The sequence below is a fragment of the Heliconius melpomene genome, chromosome 10, assembly GCF_056956725.1.
Source record: "Heliconius melpomene rosina isolate 202511_hmr_F chromosome 10, ASM5695672v1, whole genome shotgun sequence".
NCBI lineage: Eukaryota > Metazoa > Arthropoda > Insecta > Lepidoptera > Nymphalidae > Heliconius > Heliconius melpomene.
In genome coordinates, this window is record NC_140398.1 from 1,115,010 (window position 1) to 1,137,132 (window position 22,123).

General features: G+C 35.3%; 1 protein-coding gene across 7 annotated transcripts in view; it reads left to right on the forward strand.

Moving 5' to 3' along the window:
- The window catches only part of nolo (ADAMTS-like no long nerve cord), a 281,142-nt gene that overhangs the window by 210,811 nt on the left and 48,208 nt on the right, over window positions 1-22,123 (forward strand). For all 7 annotated transcript variants that reach the window (XM_085191633.1, XM_085191640.1, XM_085191636.1 and 4 more), the window contains 2 exons: window positions 5,772-5,916; window positions 21,810-21,939. In XM_085191633.1, the coding sequence (XP_085047759.1) occupies window positions 5,772-5,916; window positions 21,810-21,939 (275 nt within the window). The remainder of the gene's footprint in view (window positions 1-5,771; window positions 5,917-21,809; window positions 21,940-22,123) is intronic.

Sequence of the window (22,123 nt, forward strand, 5' to 3'; positions counted from 1 at the left end):
GATACTTCATGCCCACATACTGCTCAGATTTTGAGACATATGCATTTTAATAACTTAGCTATTTCCATTTCACCATGGGAGTAAAGTCGTGAGCTAAAACTAGTATAATATGTATTGTATATGCCATATTTTAAGGTATACTCGTGCATAGTATCCACAAAAATAAGCGATCGATATTCAATCGTAAGTCAACGAGCCTTAAAGTGGCCAATTCGTGTACGTTTTCGTCTCTTTTGAAATTTTTGCTCTCATACTTGCTCTTATGGTTTGCTTAAACGCCATGAAATGAATGGATAGAAGTTGCCTTTTCATGCAACTCCTGAAGAAAAATGAAACCTTTTGTGATCCAAAAAAGCTGATATTAGTTATTTGGTGTTTCATACCTGAAGAGATTATTCGCTGAGCTTAAGTGTAAAGCTTTTCAGGTGACAAATAGCATACTTTGCGCCTGTAACTGCTTTAAGCTCTGCTTCATTTTGAATAAAATAAAAAGTGTTTCTGTAGAGAAACAGTGAGTGAGTAGTCGTGAGACACTTGGAATTATTAAATTGCCTGAGAAATTCATTGTATAAGTTGACTTGAGTCAGTAAACAAATTTAAATTCAATTTTCATTTCATGTGGTGTCCTAGATTCTGTAAATAAGCCTTTACGGTTTTATATTCGTATATTCTGAATCAATAAAAGTGGAAGTAGAATAAGCCTATTGATGTACTTCACTGCTCTTTTACGTCGCCATTGTAATAAGAGCCTCTTTTTAAGCTACTCTCGATCTCTTTTATTTTTAAGTTTGGTCATTTAGTTTGTTAAGCTTACACAAAAATTATTCCAGCGAGTAACATAATAAAAAGCTATACGGGATAGTAAAATTTGTATCAGACAACCCACATTTTATTCAACCGTTAAACATAAAGGAACTCTCCAAAAAAGTGCCATTGTGTCATAATAAATGTTACCTGTTCCATACTTCCGCGTGTACATACATACATACATACATGAAAAAGGTACCTCAGGAACAAACGAAATATTACAAAACTCAACATTCCAGTCCGCATACTTTTAATTTTAGAAACGGGAGCAAACATAGTACCTAGACAAAGGCAACTCGGTATTACTGCGGGGTGTGGCGCGAGTCATAGGAAGTCGTATAAGCGATTTGGATAATATTTCTTTTTATATACGTATACTTCAAACAGAGTTTCAATTTGTACCTAAAAATAGGATGGAGAATGTTATATAATATTATTTATAAGCTAAATAATATTAATTAAAGATAAACTTGGGTCGTGGCTTTGTCTACGAAAACCAAAATTCAAATATTATTTTTAGAGGACAAGTACTAGTGAATTAACTAACACAAATAAATCCGTTATATAGAAATTATACTGGAGAGATGACTTAGTATATTAAAATATTTTCACTTTTTAAAACATCTAAGTAATTTTTTTAATTCCTTTGCGCCACGCACCGCTGTCGCTCATCGCTTAATCTTATAACTTATGCCACGTCCGAGCCTTATTATTTCGCAGCCTCATTCTGATGATGTCAGGTCGCATCCGGCATTGTGTCACGAGGTTTCAATCCACATTTTTTTGTTGCATAAAGGACTGTTTGGCTGAAGAGACTTTTAGAAATAGTTCTTGCGCGAGTAGTGATTTTTGATGTTTCGCTTTTGCCTCGCATGGTTTCGGGTAAATTGTCCAAAAATTGTTGACTTTAAGCGAATATTGCTTTTTTATATTTATATTTATAGATTTAATTTTGTTCTTGTGTTTAAGGATCCAGTAATATATCATTTTGCTTAACTATAACTTTCTACTTATATAAATGGTTTGTAAAAATGTATCAAAATCAAATATTAATATCCTTTGAAGAAAAGCTAAGCTGTGTGTGCTAGTCAGAAAAAACCTACTGTTAAGACACCCGCCGTGCTTTTGCGTCCACAGCAGAACAAACAAATGAATTTTAAATAGTGGGAATCGAATCCACAACCTGTCAGGATCACACGCTTGTACCACTGCACCACGACTGACCTCAAATATAATTAATGTAATTACATAAACAATGAATCCATTTATATTGTAACAAGCATTTATCGTGTGAAGCTTCTGTAAGATGGCTTCATTAATTATCACTTTCAAGATTACCCTTCCTTATACAGAAATACGAGTACATATTATTTACATATGAAATATGAACGTTTATAAACGCTGGTGGCAGTTGTTACGAGCCCGTAAATCACAACACTACATACTGAGTTATGGAACTGAACGCCGCTCTTAGTCCTCTCGAATGGGATTCGAACTCACATCGCATTCGCAAATTCTATCAGCTCTTCACTCGGCAACCATGGCCTCAAATAGGTATACAAATATTATTATTTAGACATAAGCCATCATTCGATCAACCGATTCCAATCCTCAATCCTCAAACAAAGTCAAATTAGTATTCGTTAGGAGCGAACAGGATTATGTAAATGCTACCAAAGTTTCCACTTAAATAATATATGAAATTATGCAAAACACAGACCTCGTCGGTACCGGTAGCGGTGGCGGTGGCGAGTGAAAAGTTTCATGACTTCTTGGACATTTCCGGAAGTTGGTGATGCGAATACGTGACATTCTGTTAATTTTGTTGTAAAATCTAAGTGGCTATCGGTACAAGTTTTTATTGGGCACGTCCTGTGAAATGGAAGGCCGGGTTGTGATAAAACTTTTACGTTTTCTATATTAACTTTAAGGGAGGGGTTTTTATAAGAGTAAGGTTTTGTGTTTTTTTATTTATATTATAGTGTCGAATGTGCTTGCAAGTGGGGAAAAAGCTATACCTAGTTAATAATGTTCAATAGATATTTTCTTTTACTTTAGTTATGGGTAAAGAGGAAGATTTTTGGGTTATTATTATAAACGTGACGGTCCTAGGTCCGATTCCTACTAGGGGACAGTATAATTTATATTTTGTTGCTTTGATAACAAGACAAAGTGAGGTGTTGAGTTCTGTCCAAATAGAATGTTGCGAGGAAATTGGGCAGAAATTAGGCGTTCACTAATTTCCCCAAACGAGTGTCTTACACCAGGTTCCTGCTGCCTACCGCACGATACAACGTGAGACTATTTAGTTTAAGAACGGCACTAAGTGTTTATCCTCATGAGTAGAATTTGACACTTCACCTGCGGGACAGTCCACCAGCTATCTCTTAGAATGTGTCTGCGTCATATATCATTTTTCGGGAGGTTCACGGTCCGTTCTCGGTCCAATTTCATATTGTTGTAAGAGAAATATTCTAATATACATGATAGAACCGGAACTTGACCGGAAAGATAGTATGAATGCTCATTGTTTCTCATATCAGAATGTTTAACAGACCGAGATCGGACCGAAAACGTACCGTAGACCTCTTTCCATATTGTAAACTCTTTCTTAAATATTTCCATTTGAGCATAGAGACGAAGCTGCAGCAAGTTTATATATAAAAGACCTCAGTACAATATGTGAAGACACTGCCCCAAGTAACGTTAGTTATATGTACATTCCAACAGTACTTTTATATCCTCATCAGAAACAATCGCATACCTTTTGGCTTTGCGTAACTGTCATCTGTAATTAAACAGTGTTACTGTGAATGATTGCATAAAATAAAACTTATATATTCCATCTCACTCTCGCTTACCACAATTTTTTATGCTAGAAAAAGACAGCGCATCCACTTAAATATGATAATCGGAAAATTCGGCACGAATGTGTGGAACCGAGTGTCGACTCGATTTCGTAATGTTGAATAAATGATGAGACGCGCCATTGTTGTATATGTTTGTATCAGTATAGCTTACAACTTGAAGGAAGTAAATGATTTTGGTAGTGAAGAATTATTCAGGCCAGTAGTGGCGCAGGGGCACGAGCGTGTAAATGCGTCAGGTTGTGGATTCGATTCTCAATCGAGCAAATGAACTATTTAATATTTTTCTTGGCTCTGTCTTAACACTATGTTCCCTCTGTAAAAAAAACATATGGTTGAGGGCACAACGTGTGACTGTAAACGCGACGGTTTTGGGTTCGATTCCCACTCAGGGAAATGAATATGGATTCATTATTCATGGGAATAATAATAAATCAGCTACACAACACGTAATGTCTCGAAGGGTTTTAACACTAGGTTCCCTCTTTCTACCCTGCTATTTCGGAACACAGAGTAAACACAGTGGTTTGGTAATTTGCTCTGCACTTGTAAATAATTGGCTTCTGCGTTAAACAGTTTTGTGTGAATATATGAGGATGTATACTCGTATATATTATTCAATTACTTATTTATTGGCGCCGATGTGGCACACTACTGTCACACTGGGGCGTAGCACCTGCTCTGGTAGATAAAATACGGAGTTGAGTTTTTAAAACAGATATTTTATATTATTAAAACAAACATATAACATAAACAGATATAATAGATTTTTATTCATCTTAACGCTTGTTTTCCTTTTTGTAATTGGAGAACAGAATATAAACCACTTTATTAAAAAAAATATGAGGATCATGTGGCCTTAAAAAAATCCTTCGCCATATTGTTTACATTGGATTTATATATAAATCTTTTTCTTTTTTTTTCTTTTTCTTTTTTATTTTCTAACTAATATAACTATAATGTATTTATAGCAGCATAATATGTAACCTATAAGTTTATAAACATTTGAATTTCTACCAAAAGTCTTCAAAGCGATGCATAAACGCCTGTATCTATTAAAGTCCTTAACTTAGAAGCTCCAAGGGACTCTCAATCGTGAAAACAACAGCTATTATTGTTGTTCTAGTCGTTGCGTTGCTGTTGCATAACTAGACGGACAGATCTCGAGACAGACAATATATATTTATCTATTACTTTTATTAATTGATTTACTGAGACCATCCTTTTATATTTGTTAGGCAGTGAGGTAGACATATATAACTACTAGCGGACGCGCGCAGCTTTGCTTGCGTTTGATGATTGCGTGTGATTAGGGGTGAATTCTAATAAACCACGAAACATGTGTTCAATGAAATATTTTTAAGAGTCTAAATTTCAAATTTTATAAAAATCGGTGGCGATTTAAAGATTTTTCCACACAAACTTTCAACCCCTTATTTGCCCCCTTAGGGGAAGAATTCTAGAAAACCATGAAACATGTGTCCAATTAAATACTTTTAAGAGTCTGAATTTCAAATTTTATAAAAATTGGTGCCGATTTAAAAAAAATTCTATACAAACTTTCAACCCCTTATTTACACCCTTAAGGGGAGAATTCTAGAAAACAACGAAACACGTGTTCAATTAAATACTTTTAAATATCTAAATTTCAAATTTTATAAAAATCGGTGCCGATTTAATTTTTTTTCCCTACAAACTTTGAACCCCTATTTCACCACTTTAGGGTAAAAATTTTTCAAAATCCCTTCTTAGTGGATGTCCAGATTACGAAAGTAAACATCTGTCCAAAGTTCACGTTTCTACCATTAGCGGTAACGGCTGTGCGTGCGTCTTACCTCAGTCAGTGAGGACAAGTCCTTTTATATATATAGATTAGTTGTAAGTTCGAATATCACTCTCGCAATAAATATATAAAATTATCTTCGTTTCTTCGCTTCATTATGACAATATATAGAATTAGGTTCCACCGCACAAATTGTGTTAAGTAATGGAACTAGCATATAAAAATATTCAACAGAAAATGGAAAATATGTTAAGCTAAAAAATATATATAAAACTCATTATTCATCATTAAAAGTAACTTTAAATTATTAACAGAGAGTGGGCTGTGACCTACGAGTGGGTTCAACACGTCGGGTGGACGAGTGCGGCGTTTGCGGAGGCGACGGATCGTCGTGCTCCCGACCGAGGTACCACTGGCTGTCCACACCTGGGTCGCTGTGCTCCGCTACTTGTGGTGGGGGTGAGTAGTTAGTGGTGTTTTTCTCTGTTTTAATAAGCATTATTCTGGCACATCAAGTCAATATTAGGTAAAAAAAACGTTAACAGTTGGACACTTATGCTCCAGCGCCCCGACTGGCCTCTGAACATTTTCTATTACCTTTTTAACCAACTTAATAGATAATAAGTAGTTATGTAGACTACGAAAGTCTCGAACAAAAACATATTTCATATTGTACGTTTCACTTTAAAGGTCGCACTCAACTTTATTTCATACAAAGACGTGATATTTTTTAAGTGCAAAACAGCGAAACTACGAACATGTGCAATGTATGTATGTTACATACAACAATATATTGTCATGTTGCAGTCGCGTTGTCTATTTAAAAATAGCTTCCTATTTTGTAAAAACTCTGTTTTTGTTTTTATTTAAATAAACTTTTTCTCTCTCTCTCTCGCATATTCATAACTGGGTAGGCAAAGGGCAACATACTATAAAATGAATATATATACTGTCAAAATTATTGCAAAAGAGGTACGCAGAGGCTTTAGCATTTAGCGCTCTGTTTTGTCTGGCTACATCGCTAAAGATACAGCGTAAAACAAAAAAAAATATTTTTACCTTTACCAAAACCCAAAGGTAAGTAAACAAAACCTTTCCAAACCAACTAACTATCAATAAACTATTCATTCGATATTATAAATAAACTTCACGTACAAATTAGTACGGTTGACTGAACACCTAATAGATGTCTTATCAGATAGTCCGGTATAGAGTAAACGGTAATCTGGAACGTTCAGACCAATTACGCACCGGGACGTGATGGAAATGCTGAAATGATAGCTCCTGATCTGTGTATATTATAGATGTATTTTTAGTTTTTGTTGATAGTGGGCGTAGGGTAGTCGTAGTGGGCGCGATGTTTGTTTTTTCAATTTCTAATTTGGAGATTTTTTTTTAATTATTATATTGTTAGCGTACGAGTGCGAAAGTGGGTAGCCACAATGTAATAACAATTTAGAAAAAAAAGACAATAAAAGCAGTGGAATTGTGTCAAACGGACACAGTTGCTTGTAGGCGGAAGCCCTCATTGTAAGGTATCTAGTGTGTAGTGTTGTTATTGAGTGAATTACGTTTGCGACAGACGGAGGATTGAAAAAAAACCGAAACGATTTAAAAATTAACTTTAATTCTATTAAAACTTAATACAAATTAACCCTATGAATGACGATTCCACTTCGATGTGGGAATATGGAATGATCAATTCTTACAAAAAATATTATTTATTAAAATTAAAAGAACATTACGCAATTGCTGAAAAGACAATTTATTGTACCAAATACAAACTAACGGAAGTTCGACGTTGGCGCTTTTCATACAGCAGTCTTATGTAATTCCTCCCCCCATAGAATGGCAACTATTTTAACACGTTTAGGGAAAATGTTGCCGGAATATTCTCGGGGTTGCTAGGTGTTTGCAGGATCTCGTGCGATGGCTGCTGCTCCTTTTTCACAATCTTATTACGTTTGCATAAGTAACGTCGAGTTGCGACGATGACTCCGAGTACGCCTGCACTCAATAGTACACTGTAGAATGGTATTGTAGTATGGTACAAGGCTTCTTCTTGTACTTCGTCGACTTGTATAGGAGTCTGGATCATCATAACTTGGTCTTGAATATTATGCAGTCCTTGGAGGTCAATGGATTTAAGATGAATGTGAGTTACTTTGTTAGATTGCTTTTCGTCTTGATAGGGTATTTTCATTAGTTTTAGGGGTTGTCCTTTGATTTCATTGTATTCATTTGCTATTGTGAATTGTTCTGATTTCAAACGACATCCATAAGGAATTGTAGCCAGATAACTTCCTTGTAACGACGTGTAGTCCTTCTGATTACAGATTAATTGTACTTTTGTTTGTTGAGGAAACGACAGGGTGTAGTGTTGATCATCGAGCTTCTCCATTGCCGCTTTGGTTAAGGTGACTGAAGTGAATTCGCAAGTTTCTTGTAGGACTTGATTGGTGATCAATTCCTGAATGCAATCTGATTTGGTGCGGATCTGATGATCAATTACCTTCTCACAAAGATACCAGTTTTTTACCTTCGGGCATTCAGCCTCCATGTACACGAATGATAACTCGATTGTTGCCAGGAAAGGGAAAGGTGGGATTAGGGCATGGTTATGTTTATTCGGTACTACTGATAATTTATAAAATTCGTAAGTTTCCTTAGAATAAATTGGAAATTTAAATATAAAAACTATTTGTTTGTTCACAAAATACGACGCTGGTTTAATAATATTGTAATATTCCCTAAGTTCTAAATCTAATACCTGCTCTTCCGAGTAAATTGATTTTAACTTTAAGATCATAGATTCTAATACTTCAATATCTATCATTGAATGATGTGTACTAGAAGCATGTATGAACGCTAGACTATTTTCTATTCTAAGTAATTCTAAAGATAAATCTTCTATATTTTTACTAACTAGTTCTAAAAGTTGGGCAAACTTTGCGTATTTCGCCAAGCTGTCGTCACTTATAGCTTTATCCTTTAATATTAATTCTAAAGTACTATTGATCCTATTCTGGTTATCTACCATCTGACTAATAACGTTCCCATGTTTCAACATCCACTCTTTGCTCAGGCTGATATGACTGTTAAACTCAGATACTAATTTTGCTTGATTACTTTCTAATACTCTAACTGCCTCATTATATTTCAACGCATCATTGTGATCTAAATTACCGGTTAAACTTTTTATCATAGAACCTAACCCGTCTATAAGAATGTAATTGTTTTACAATATTGCCAAGCTTGTTAGCAAGGTAATTAATTTGAATTTCATACAAGTTATATGTTATATTACTCATACGATTTTTACAGTCAAGCAGTTGAATCTCTAATGAATGGATGTTGGTTTCGATGTCATCCAATTTTACATACTGTATGAATGTATGATGATGAGTAGTTAGTTTCATGGATCCGAGTTTGAAAGGTAATAGTCCTGGTCCGTCATTAAGGCTCTCGAGTTTTATCTCCTGAAGTTGAGTCATTGGGAGAGTTATTATTAGGAGAATCCTGTAACAAATTAGCTGTTTTAGGAACTCGTTTTAATCTTGATTTTGCTATGTGGCCACGTTTTCTAGAAGTATAAATATGAACTGGTAAGTCGGCTAACACGGTGTCATGAGTATATCGTGGAGCAGTCTTTTGTCGACTAGCAAGGGGGTTCTTTATAAAAACTGATTGCTGGGGCGCGTACTCTTTTTCAGGTTCGCGATTTACATTTCTTTTTTCTATCAATTCAGTGCGATTCTCAAGTGAGGATGAGTTGATAATGTCATAGACTTGTTTCATTTTATCCCTATGAACTTGAGTGTATTGTTGCAAAAGTTGTTGCGTTATGTCTATATCCGTACAATCCCTAGGGTCAAAATGTCCAGTCAATAGGTCGAAAGGGCGACATCTTGTGAAACTATGTATGGAGCTATTATACGCTATTATAGCATAGGGTATAAGATTGATTATTGGTTCATCTTTATGTTTTAATTTGAGAAGTCTTAGGTGTTCTAAAAGGGTTGAATGAAATCGTTCTATATTACCATTGTCGTTAGGTGAATGAGCTAACACTCGGTGGTGGTTAATTTTATGAAGTCGAGTAAATTCCATAAATAACTGGTTAGTAAATTCAGTCCCATTGTCGGTAATAACAGTCATAGGTATGCCATGATGAGTACTGTATTGTAATAAGGCTTGTAGAACACTTAAAGCAGTGCCGTCACGAAGATGATAAGCTTGACCGTATTTAGTGAAAACGTCAATGAAAGTGATATATTTTTCGCTTTGAACCTTGAATAAATCCATATGAACTATCTCAAATGGTTTGGTAGCAGGTGGAACAACATTGAACTGTGGTCTAATCGGGTTTCTGTCATATTTGGCTTGGCCGCAGTTAGTACACTCGTAAATAAATTTTGTTATTTGTTCTCTCATTTTAGGCCAATAATACTTATGTGACAAAGCTAAATAGCATTCGTTGATACCACGATGATTCGTTTTACCATCGTGATAATGACGGATGATGTCCTGTTGACGCAAATATTCTTTGACATTTTCTAATTCTTTTTTAGCTAGAACGAGATTAAAGGAGGAACTCTTAAATTTATCTTGCAGGATCGGTATAATTGAATACATGGCCAGGGGAGGATTTATTAAAATAGCTGTCTTTATTTTTGGAGTGATATATTCTTTAGCAGCATTTATCACATCTTCTTCTAAATTTGACTCAGATAATTGAATACTAATACGCGTATGAGTGTCAAAGGGTTTGGTAACTACAGGTCGTCTCTTAACGTCAGTCACAAGATAAAAATAGATCTGTCTGTGAAATTTATTGAGTGGTTCGTCAGTTATCGGGATTTCTAGGATAGGGTTTTCCGAACTCGTGTGAATTGTCTCTGTAGAAGAGTTAGCTTGGCCCAGAACAGTTTCTGATGGATTACCGAATAAAGAATTAAGCTCATCTATTTCCTCTATTAAAGATAATGCTTCTTTTGTGTGAACTTCGATACGGGAAAGAGCGTCTGCGTTTGAGTTTAATTTACCCTTTTTATATAATACAGTAAAGTCATATTCACTCAATTTAAGTTTCCAACGCGTAAGGCGGGAATTTGGTTCTTTCATGTTCATTAACCACTGTAAAGGTTTGTGGTCAGTATAAATTTTGAATTTTCGTCCGAATAAGTAAGGTCTAAAATACTTGGTTGCCCATACAATGGCTAAAAGTTCCTTCTCTGTTGTGCTATAATTTAACTCGCTGTCGTTTAAAGTTCTAGAAGCATAACAGACAGGCTTATCGGAACCTATGGGGCCTTGAGAAAGAACGGCGCCTATAGCTACGTTTGAAGCGTCAGTTGTCAAAATAAAATCTTTTGTAAAGTCTGGGTATTGCAATATAGGGTCATTTGTCAGTAGAGTTTTACATTTCTCAAAACAGTTAGTATATTCAGAGTCTAGTATAATTTTATTGGATTTCTTTAGGCATTTTGTCATGGGTTTCGTTAGGCGTGCAAAATCGGGGATGAATTTCCTATAGTATCCTAATAGTCCTAAAAATTGTTTAATTTCTTTACTAGTTTTAGGTAATGGATAATTTTCAATAGCCTTGATCTTATCTGGATTTGGTTTGACACCTTCTCCACTTATTATATGACCGAGATAGGCAGTTTCTAACTTCAAAAATTCAGATTTATCCATTTGTATTTTGAAATTAGATTCTCGTAATCTATTAAAAACCTTTTCGAGATTAACCATATGTTCTTGAAGCGACGTACTATATACTACAATATCATCAAGGTAGACTAAACATATCTCATTTTGAAGTCCGCGGAGTACGTTATCCATTACTCTTTGGAAAGTTGAAGGGGAATTCTTTAAACCCATGGGCATACGAAGAAATTCGAAATGCCCATGTTCGATATTAAACGCTGTTTTGGATACATCTTGGGGATCCATTTCTACTTGATAAAATCCACTAGCTAAGTCAAGGGTGGTAAAATAATGACATTTCCCTAATTTGTCAAGAACATCATTAATATTAGGGATAGGGTATTTATCATCTAACGTCTTCTCATTAAGCTTACGGAAATCTACCACTAAACGCCATTTTTGTTTCCCGGAAGCATCTACCTTCTTGGGTACTACCCAAATAGGTGAGCTCCAAGCGGACTCGGAAGGTCTAATAATGCCCTGGTCTAACATTTTTTCTATTTGAGATTTTACTTCCTGTCGGTGTACAAAGGGGTATCGGTAGTTCTTAGCGTGGATCGGTACCTCGTCGGTAGTTCTTATTCTGTGTTTAATTTTATTCGTGAAAGTTAATCTTTCACCATCAATGTAAAATACGTCGGAATAACGGGAACAAAGAGCTACGAGATTAGCCTTTTCCTCTGGATTTAGGTGGTCTGTACGTAAGCGTGAAATAACGTCTTGGGTGCGAGTCTTTAGTTGTTGAGTACTCGTGCACTCAACGTTAAATAAATCCGCGTGAGCCGGACGATCGAGCGAGAATATAATATCGTTCGGTGTCGGATTTTCGATCTCTAAATAACAACGATTATTTTTCACAGAAGTAATGCATTCATGAACAATGCAATTACATAGTGTCTGTTCTCTAATAAAAGCGTCACCTTCCGCAATGTCGACGGGAACACGCATAATTTTGGAAGTCTCCGCAGGGATAATATCCTCGTACAAGTTAACATTACACGATTTATACATTCGAATGGGGTTGGATGCGTTTTTTGTAAATAAATTTTGTTCTTTCAAATCTATACGAGCTTCCCAGTTACTTAATAAATCCAAACCTATTAACCCGTCGAAGTATTCATGAAAGCGATATACGAATAACTTGATATTATTAACGTCATTGAATTCCGCAAAACACGGCAATGTAATAGAATAATCGTTTCTACTTGTCGCGTGTATGTTGGTTACTTCGAAAGGATCAAATTGTAATGGATAGTGAGCGAAGTATTTTTCGACGGCTTCGGGACTAATAAAAGACTGATTAGCACCGGTGTCTATTAAAAATTTTAAAGGAGGATTTCTTATCTGTATATATGGAAGCTGTCTTTGTGTCTGAAGATTTAATTCTATTTTGGTTTTTGTAATTTCGAAACCTCTTGAAAATCCTGCTGGTCCTGCTCAGTTGCACCTATTTGTGCTTGAGAGTCAAAAGAATTATTTTCAAAAGTCGTATTTAAATTATTTAAGTCATAAGAAAATCCGGGGGCAAACTCAGTATCGTAATAGTCAGTATAGTAATTGTACTCCGGCTCGTAACAATAGTTGTAATATGAGTCGTCATATGTAGCACATTCATTAACGTTCATTTCCCTCGATTTGAAATAATTCGACGGCGACGGATTATTATTATTATTTAAAGGTAAAGGTTTAGGTATAAAGCGTTGGACACCACTCATAGGTTGAGGACCTTGCGGGGGGTTATTTCGCGGTGGTAATTTAAAAATGTTACTACGGGGGTTATAATTTGGTGGAGGTGCAGAGAACATCCTTTGTGTGTTAGTAAGCATGCGTGGTTGATTATGACTAGGTCCCGGGAATTTAAAAGGTTGCGGTGGAGGTCCCATTGGGCGCGGAGCTGGCCAATTAGGTATATTATGAGGGATATCATGAGGTTTTGCAGGAGTAAATACTACTGGTTGTAATGAAGGGGTTGGTTTAGGGGTTGTTTGAACCTTAGAAGACTCACGTTGCTGTAAATACATGACGTTAAGCTCTTCCTGAACGAACTCAAGGGCTTTCTCAATTGTGTCCGGTCGCATGCATCGTATACGGGACCCTAGCGGTTCTTTTAATCCACGTACATATGCCTGCATTGTAACTTTTTTATAAAGCTCTCGTTTCGCTTGGACTGTGGTGGCTATGGTCTCATGCAAGGTTACATATGTCATAATGGTGCTAAATAAAGTTTGGCAATGATTATAAAATTCTTGCGGTGTTCGATTACCTTGAGTCGCTACGGAGAGGTCATTATAGAGAGCGGTCTCATCACGTTGATCGGAGAAATTATTAATGAGGGCTGTTCGTATGCCTAACCAGCTTTCTGGTATGCCGTTCGAATTTATAGTGCATGCAGCTGTCCCTGTTATTTTATTTAAAATTCCGTTTAATAAACACAAATTAGAAAATTCGCTACCAGGGTTATTACTAAGGTATTGTGTAGCCAATGAATCGCAAATTTTAATGAACCTAGTAAGGACGTTAGGGTTTCCATCAAATTCCGGGACTAAGCGAAGAGCTTTAAAAATTTCATCCGGGTTACACTGCGACATTATTATCTCTTTTGAATTAACTATCTTCGATTCTAAATTATTTAATTCTAAATTATCTAATCCTATGATATCTCTATTATTATCTGCTAATTGTCTGCGGGCCTGGCGCGTTTCAGGCTCCCGCGATCTAGAGGCTCTAGGATGGTAAATCTTGAAGTTTAAGATTCAAAGGAGCAACACGAGAATAATTCAAGTGTACTTACAAATATAGCATTTCTGGTTTTCCTTCGTGAATCAATTTTCGGATTCTTCCTTTGGTCTGCAGCTGGTCCGTAGATTCAGGATATCCGGAACGGTGCTTGATAGCCAACCCGGGTGACTCGCGACGCGAATATCGATGTGAAACGTGGTCTTGAGGTCTCCCGCGGATATCCTACCGACTGCGCCAATTACGTTTGCGACAGACGGAGGATTGAAAAAAAACCGAAACGATTTAAAAATTAACTTTAATTCTATTAAAACTTAATACAAATTAACCCTATGAATGACGATTCCACTTCGATGTGGGAATATGGAATGATCAATTCTTACAAAAAATATTATTTATTAAAATTAAAAGAACATTACGCAATTGCTGAAAAGACAATTTATTGTACCAAATACAAACTAACGGAAGTTCGACGTTGGCGCTTTTCATACAGCAGTCTTATGTAATTAGTGATACATGTCACTTATTGTAATTACGTTTAACCTCTATCCGAGTACGTTAAAAACATATAGACGGTATGTGTTTTTATCGTTTTTATTTTAAAAACGTTAACCACTTCCGTTTTCTAACAATATATTATAGATTAAAAAGTACAAAAAAATATATTTTCAGAGCTAAGAAAGCTATCTGCACACCCGTCAATATCCCGTTCCACCGACCACTGCTTCACCTAACCGACCACAATAGAACCACTCTACTAACAAATGATATATTAATAATAAATTAATCATCATCATTTCGTATTATACCTGTGAATTTCCAGCACGAGTTATATTGTTCTCTTGATCGAATTTATCCCGAGGCTAACAATATACATTAAATGTTTTGTAATAAACATTCAATTATAATTCATATTGCGAGTCGGACTCAGGCACTGATGGTTCTGTGCCAATTTCGTGTTTGTAGAGCAACGGGACGTGGGTACGACTTATAAAATTTGACAAACTAAGATTTTTATTTTCACTTCGTACCAGATTTCATGCAAATTGTAGGAAAACTATGCATAAATGCTCATCTTTTGAATGCGTTGATAAAATGAAAATAGTGAAGCTTGATTTTATTGTATGCACTAAGGGACCGTAGACCTGATTTTTTTATATTAATTTCAGCTCAATACCTCGCGACGCGATCTCGAGATAAATCAGTGCGGTAGACAGTCACACTGTATACCGCACTTTTAAACACTTCGTTCCCCACTTTCTGTCCAACTCTCGAGACTCTTCAATATTCCCATTTAATTATGCAGGCGAAGAAACAGATAAATGCTAGTTCTATGTAAAGAAACAAACAAGAATAAATATTTCCGTTCCTCCAAAAGCCACTTTAAAAGCCTTAGCCCAAATTTCTGAATTCCCGTTAAGAACGAACTCACTTCAATCAAGATCACAATAAACAGTGTAATTAACAAGAGTAGTGAGCGGCTGTATTTGTTAATTAAAACAATATTTCACTTTTAATTGCCGACAAGTAGCGCCGCTGCGCTGTCGCGTCACGCCGCGCCGATACGATACTTTGGGACAAAAATTGTGTGTTTTATTTAAGTTTATTTAATACTTTGTTGGGGGTTTGAATAAAAACTATCTATTTATTACCTAAGAAGATTGAATAAACTTTCCTTTTTTAACGTTGTGTATGTTGAGTGGTGGAACTCAACGCTGCGCTTTACCACGCGCTTTACCAGAGCGAGGAAAGGAAATTATTAAATATTTCATTTCTTCGAGTGGGAAGCGGTACATACAGTTCTACAATTGAGACAATTGTGTGAAATAAATATGATACATTATAAGGAAAAAAAAATTTGGTGATATTATTTTCATTCATACTATTAGTATGATTATTCTGTCATATTCCTCAGTTAACCGCTATGGAGCGGTTCATAATAATTTTATATTAATTTTAAAATTCCTATTAAATAATTAATACAAAACAGCCAAAAAACGAATCCATTCAATAAAATCATATAACAACCATATCAATCAGAGAGAAATCCACAAGAAACGGAAAGCATATTTCCCATTAAGAAACAAATAACTCATTCCAATCTCCATCAGTAATAGTACATAATGTACCTACTATAGGAGTATAGGCAGTGGCCGTTAATTGTACTGCTAGTAATTTATACCGGATCCACCATTAGTCGGCCGTCTGATAAATCAGAGCTCTTTTGTCTCCAAAAAGCAACAGTTCTTACTGTTAGGGTGTAGACTCGCGACAGACATTTAATGATTTGATGAAATAATGGTATTATCAGTTTTTTTTGGTATGGAGAAGATGTTTTATTTCTCAGTTTGCGCACACTTTTTAAGATATTAAGTGTTGAGTGATGGTAATTTAAATGTTATTTTTCCCCCAAACGGAGATCGAATTCTTTGTATTTAGACGGTGTGTCACTGCGTCACGACTGGCCTCAAAAATTCAATACAGTCTGCATAATTATGTATAAAAAAATCTAAGACATATTTGTCGCGAGTCCACCTTAAGTCGTAAATTCGCGATTCTAATTAAGAAAGCCGTGAAAGATGAAGACGGCGATAGGAATTAGTAGGCGGCGTCGCGCGTCGCGTCGTTTGATGTAATTTGTATGACGGCCGATAGATTGTGCTGATAGTTGATCAAAAGGTTACATTATTGTAAGGAATTGGGGGAAAATCTCAAATTATAGACAGCAGTTATTTTTTTTCTTGGTTTAAATAAATATTTGGTTCTGCTTTTTATTTATTTATTATTGGTTGAATAAGTATTTATTAGACGTAGGGTGTATACATGATTTTTGTGGGGCTTTTATTTTTTTAAGCATTTTTGGTCTATATAAATAGAGCCTTTTGTTATCGCAACAATTTGTTTTCGCTTATAAAACTATATTTTGTATATGCTAAATAAATGCTAATATAATATATATGCTAATATAAATTTGTCATTGTGTTCTCAATTTTATGCAAATTTTATCTAATTAGACTAAATTTTAGAATCCAAAACCAAAAAAATATCTATCTAAACATAGAATAAAACAGAATCGCTTGCGACCAATATACGCTTAGATAATTTGAAGTAAGCAACGAAAAGTGCGTTTTTCACTAATATAATGAGTAATATATAATAGGAAGACACTAGATAGTTTGTAGATTTCCTTTAATAGTAATTCTTGACAGGTATAACCACACAATTCTTAGCTACATACATCAAGATAATAGTTACAAAAATCACAAGAAATAACGTTATAGACCAAAAAATGACTAAGCAACAATTGTAACCCCTCATCATATACTACGTACAAACCGCACATATCCTAATTATGATGAATGTATAAAGTATTCGTAGCAAAATACGTTAATCTAACAAAAAATATGAGATATCAGCAATGATTAGGGCAAAATCAACCCGCCACGCCAGTCCGTTATCCGCCCCATTTATCATTGTCCTGCCACAATTAACAATTGAAATGTCTGAAAATGGAAGCTACCTGAGTGTTTGGAGGCATTGTTTTATATATTGTTGGTCTGTTTATTTTGTATATTTCAGGAAAAAGGGTTCTAAAATTCGTGATTATAATGTATACTCTTATAATAATTATATTAATTAAAAGTAAAAACTGTCTGACGTCATACATTAATAGATCTTAATTTTAGGAATTTAGTTGTTTTTGTCAATTTTACGCGTTTTTCTGACAGGCAGCAGGTTAGACAGAAGTTTTCGCTTAAGCAGGTTTGATGGTTGTTGAGTAGCAGAATTCAATGCAACGTTTTGACGACTTAAGAATGTACTTAGAAAAGATTCTCGAAATACCTAAGGGGAGGAAAAAGAAGGAAGGAAGAATTTGGGTCCCCATGTTACTTCTTACAGTCCACGCAAACAAAGCCGCGGGCGATGACTAATGCTAACTAAAATCTCGTAAGCTTAAAGACAACATGGCGGAGAGAGGCCGTGTAGGGTTATTTGCGGTTTGTCTGCGGTCCTATAATACGCATGTTTCGACTCGATCTCGTAGTACCAAAGTAGCTTCTGAATTTTCTATGTTTCACTTGAACTAATATATTTATTGTACAAAGTTATGGTGAAATATTTTAATAAATTAATGAAATTTATCCCGCATCTTGCTAGATGAAAAATCAATCAAAATATACCCTGCTAGGTAGGCCTGCTCCCTCTGCATTCCTACCAAGTCAAAGTCAAAGTCAAAGTCAAAATATCTTTATTCCATAAAAATGCTTAACATTTACTTGGACATGTCATAAAAGTAGAAAAAAAATGCAAAACAAATTAACCAAAAAAAAAGTCTTAAGGCATCCCGTAGACTTACCGCCGAATTTATCGAAAAGGCCAACTATAGTGTACACAATATTTCACGTCAAACTAATTTAAGTATATAATATGGTATAACTGCCTCTATGCGGTAAGTAAAAGTAACTAAAAAGTTTTACAAGAAAAATGCATTTCGAAATGGAATTTTTCCTGGCTCGTCGACCGCAGTTTTTTTGATTTCAACTCTACGACCTTTACGATACTTTTTTACTGTTAGCTTTTTAGTCCTGAACTAAATGTTACATAGTTCGGTGTATTTAAAGTATTTTAAAGAGTACGCTCGAGAGTCAACTGGTTTTACTTTAAATAAAAATATTGGTATATATTTGTTTAGCTGAGGCCGTCATAGCACAGTGGCACAAGAGTGTGACTGTAATGTGACGGTTGTGACGGTTGTGACTCAAAACGTAATGCCTCCAGAATTCAGCAGAAAGTGGGGAATGGAGTGGAGGACACCAGGTTCCCTCTGCCTATGTATGTGTAATTCTTGAGGCATTGCGTTGAGTGGCTAAACTCAACGCCGCGTTTAACCTCATTACCAAATCGAGTAAACGAAAATATTAAATTCAAATTCAAAATTATGTATGAGTATATATTAAAAAGCTATATAATTGTTTAAGTTTTCGTTTTTAATGGAAAAATAATGGTTAAGTTAAAATAATCATGTTACTGTTACATAATAACCTGGAACCAAAACGCCACGCTTTGCCAACCAGAGCGGAGAAAATGCAAATAAATTTATTCTTTCGAGTGGAATCGAACTCGCAACCATCCGACACTATTCCACTAGCGCCAAGATGGTCTTTTAAGTAATTTAATAATACAATACGCTTTAAACCTATAAAAATACTAGCGACCCCCTTGCGGCTTCGCCCGCTTTTACTACTGGATTATTCATATAATGTATGTTTGCAAAGCACTTAAGATAATGTGAAAATTTATTAAACTCTAATGCAACCCGCATTTTCGTAGTTTCAATAAGGATTTTCCAATTGTTTTACTCGGCAAGGATTTTTAGTAGGTACCGTAATTTTAAATCTGTGCTACTAATCTTTTCAAATACTTATTTAAATGACTATTTTTAGGTAGTTAAATGACTATTTTTAAACGGAAGAAATTATAAACAAAAACCTACCTACTAATAACTACTACAAAAAATATGAAACCAAATATATCGCGCTGAAATAATACATTCAACTCCGATTATCCAATACGTGCAAACGCATCTAAATCTTCGTTGCTATAGAGGCAGGCGGGTTTTTTTTTCGAGGTTGTGGTTAATGCTTAAGAGGGTATTCTGTCCCTGATGAAAAGCAAGCACTACGTGGCTGCCTGTGAGGAAAATTAAATAGAATGCATTGGCCGGGAATCGAACCCGGGCCGCCCGCGTGGCAGGCGAGCATTCTACCACTGAACCACCGATGACTGCTCATGACGCGCTTGTATAAGCAAAACGTTGCGGGGCGCGTTTCGCAGCAAGGATGTTTTGATATTGTAACAACTTCTAAGTCAAAGTCAAAGTCAAAGTCAAAATATCTTTATTCAATAAAAATGCTTAACATTTACTTGGATATGTCATAAAATAGAAAAAAATGCAAATTAAAAATAACCAAAAAAAAATGTGCAATTTTGACTTGAAAAAAGCCCGTTCAAATGGTTGAGCTCATGAGAAGATACAGGCAAAGAAACTCATGGCCACTCTTTTTAAATGCCAACATTTGTTACAAATTACAATTAACAATTTTAACTTAGAAAAGTTACTTCTAAAGTACTTATTAAAATGAAAAACAGTAAGACAGTTTTGATCTACATTAAATGGCCAACGTAACTATTATACTTATTTATATGCTGAGAGTAAGGGATAAGTGAAACTTGAGTAACATACAGCTGATGTGTCAACGGCGGGATGTGTCAACAATTAAATGCGCTTTTCGGTAAAACTATTCGCAATTTCGAAATAGTGTAAACAGCAAATTTTATCTTCGTTTAACGTAGAAAATTAATAAAGTATTTTAAAGGATAAGGATTAATACCATTATGGAAAAATATCCCTCACAATAAAAAATATATTGAAATTACAATTTTTCGACAGAAATATGATCTCTACACGTTATCCTTAAAAGATAAAAATATGCTGTCGCGGACTTTTTTGTAGATCTTATTAAGAGGAACAATACTCCAGTACATTATTTTCATGTAGTACTTACCATTAAAGCAGCGCATGCGCGAAAGTGTCTCAACGGGTAGGACTTTATACACATTTATCGTATTTATGTTAATTTACATAAGAATGTACGAATAATAAACTATATATAAACCTTCCCTGAAAAATACTCGACCTAATGGTGAAAACCGCATAAAAATCCGTTGGGTGGTTTAGAAGAAGAAGAGTTAGAAAGTTCAGACAGACACGAAAAGCGACTTTGTTTTATAAGATATAGGAATAGGATAACGCTTTATTCAAAGACGCAGTAGATGCGTGAACAATAAAAAGTTGTATACTTTTTAGTCCAAGTCTAATTTAGTTCCAAAATAAAATGAAAGGGTAAAACGAGGTGATCTTTATTTACATATTTATGTATTCAAAAGAAGTTGCGCCCCTACTCCGTTAATTGCTCATTACCATGAAGTCAATGTCGTAATACCTACTGGAATCGTCATTGCCTGGATTGACTGGATTTTTTTTTATATTTACTATCAAGCAAAGTATAGGAAGCCGTATGTATATACAATCCTACTCGGCGGATTAAAGCATTTCGTCGCTCTGGCTTATTACCAGAGCTTGAAAAGTTGAGGAACGGAGTGCCTTAGCACTAGTAATGTATGATACATTCCTCGCTGTGCTATGTTGTCAAAACTTGAAAATGAGGAACAGAGTGTCCTAACACTAGGTTATCTCTGCCTACCCTGCTATATGCGGGATACAACATGAATACTTTGTAGTAAAAAAAACCACTATTTCATCCTTCTAGAAAAACCAGCTACATCCGCGTACTAATTTTGATTTCTTCCTAATGGCTATTTAAATACTGCGGATTTTACACAATTCTTTTCATTATCAGAACGGCGCCATTCCGCGAGTAGCTTTCTTCCGAGTTTTAAACAGTCCGTGCTTTTATTGTGAGGACTGCCCTAATTTGTTTAGGTTTTTTTAAATTACATTTTTGTATGCATTTTACGTAGTTTTTGTTTCTACATTTTTTTTCAGGCATATCTACCGCATGTAGCAAGGTAGAAGGAGGGAACCTAATACCTAAGGTGGAAGGGGGGAACCTAATATGGAGGAACTTCGTTCGCCACTTTACATCCAATTTTTGAACCTTTGCGCCCCGTTTTGCCTTGTTAACGGGGGAAAGAAATAAAAATATTAATAAGTTTTTATTTATTAATATTCATTTCCCGGAATGGGGATCGAACCCACAACCTGTCGTGTTTACAGTCACAATTTTAATACTTTTTATAATAATATTTCTCTAAGCTCATTTTAAAATAACTTTAGAAATATTAAAAATAAATAACGTCAAGTTAACTCTCATTTTGTCCTCTAGGCTACAAAATGTCCTTAGCTGTGTGTAGAGACCGCCTCACCGGACTCGACGCGCCGGAGGAGCTCTGCGACGGCTCCAACAAGCCAGCGTCCGCTGTGGTGCGGTGTAACACGCATCCGTGTCCATTTAAGTAAGTAATTTGAATATTTAAAAAAAATAAATCAGGGCATCAGGTAGGTAGAGAGAATCTAGTGTCAAAACACTCCGTTCCCACTTTAAATATTTGAGTAAGCTTAAAATACTGCTATGCTGAGTGTGGGCACAACGATTGTCTGTTCGGACGATTTCTAATCGGAGGAATGATTTTTTATCGT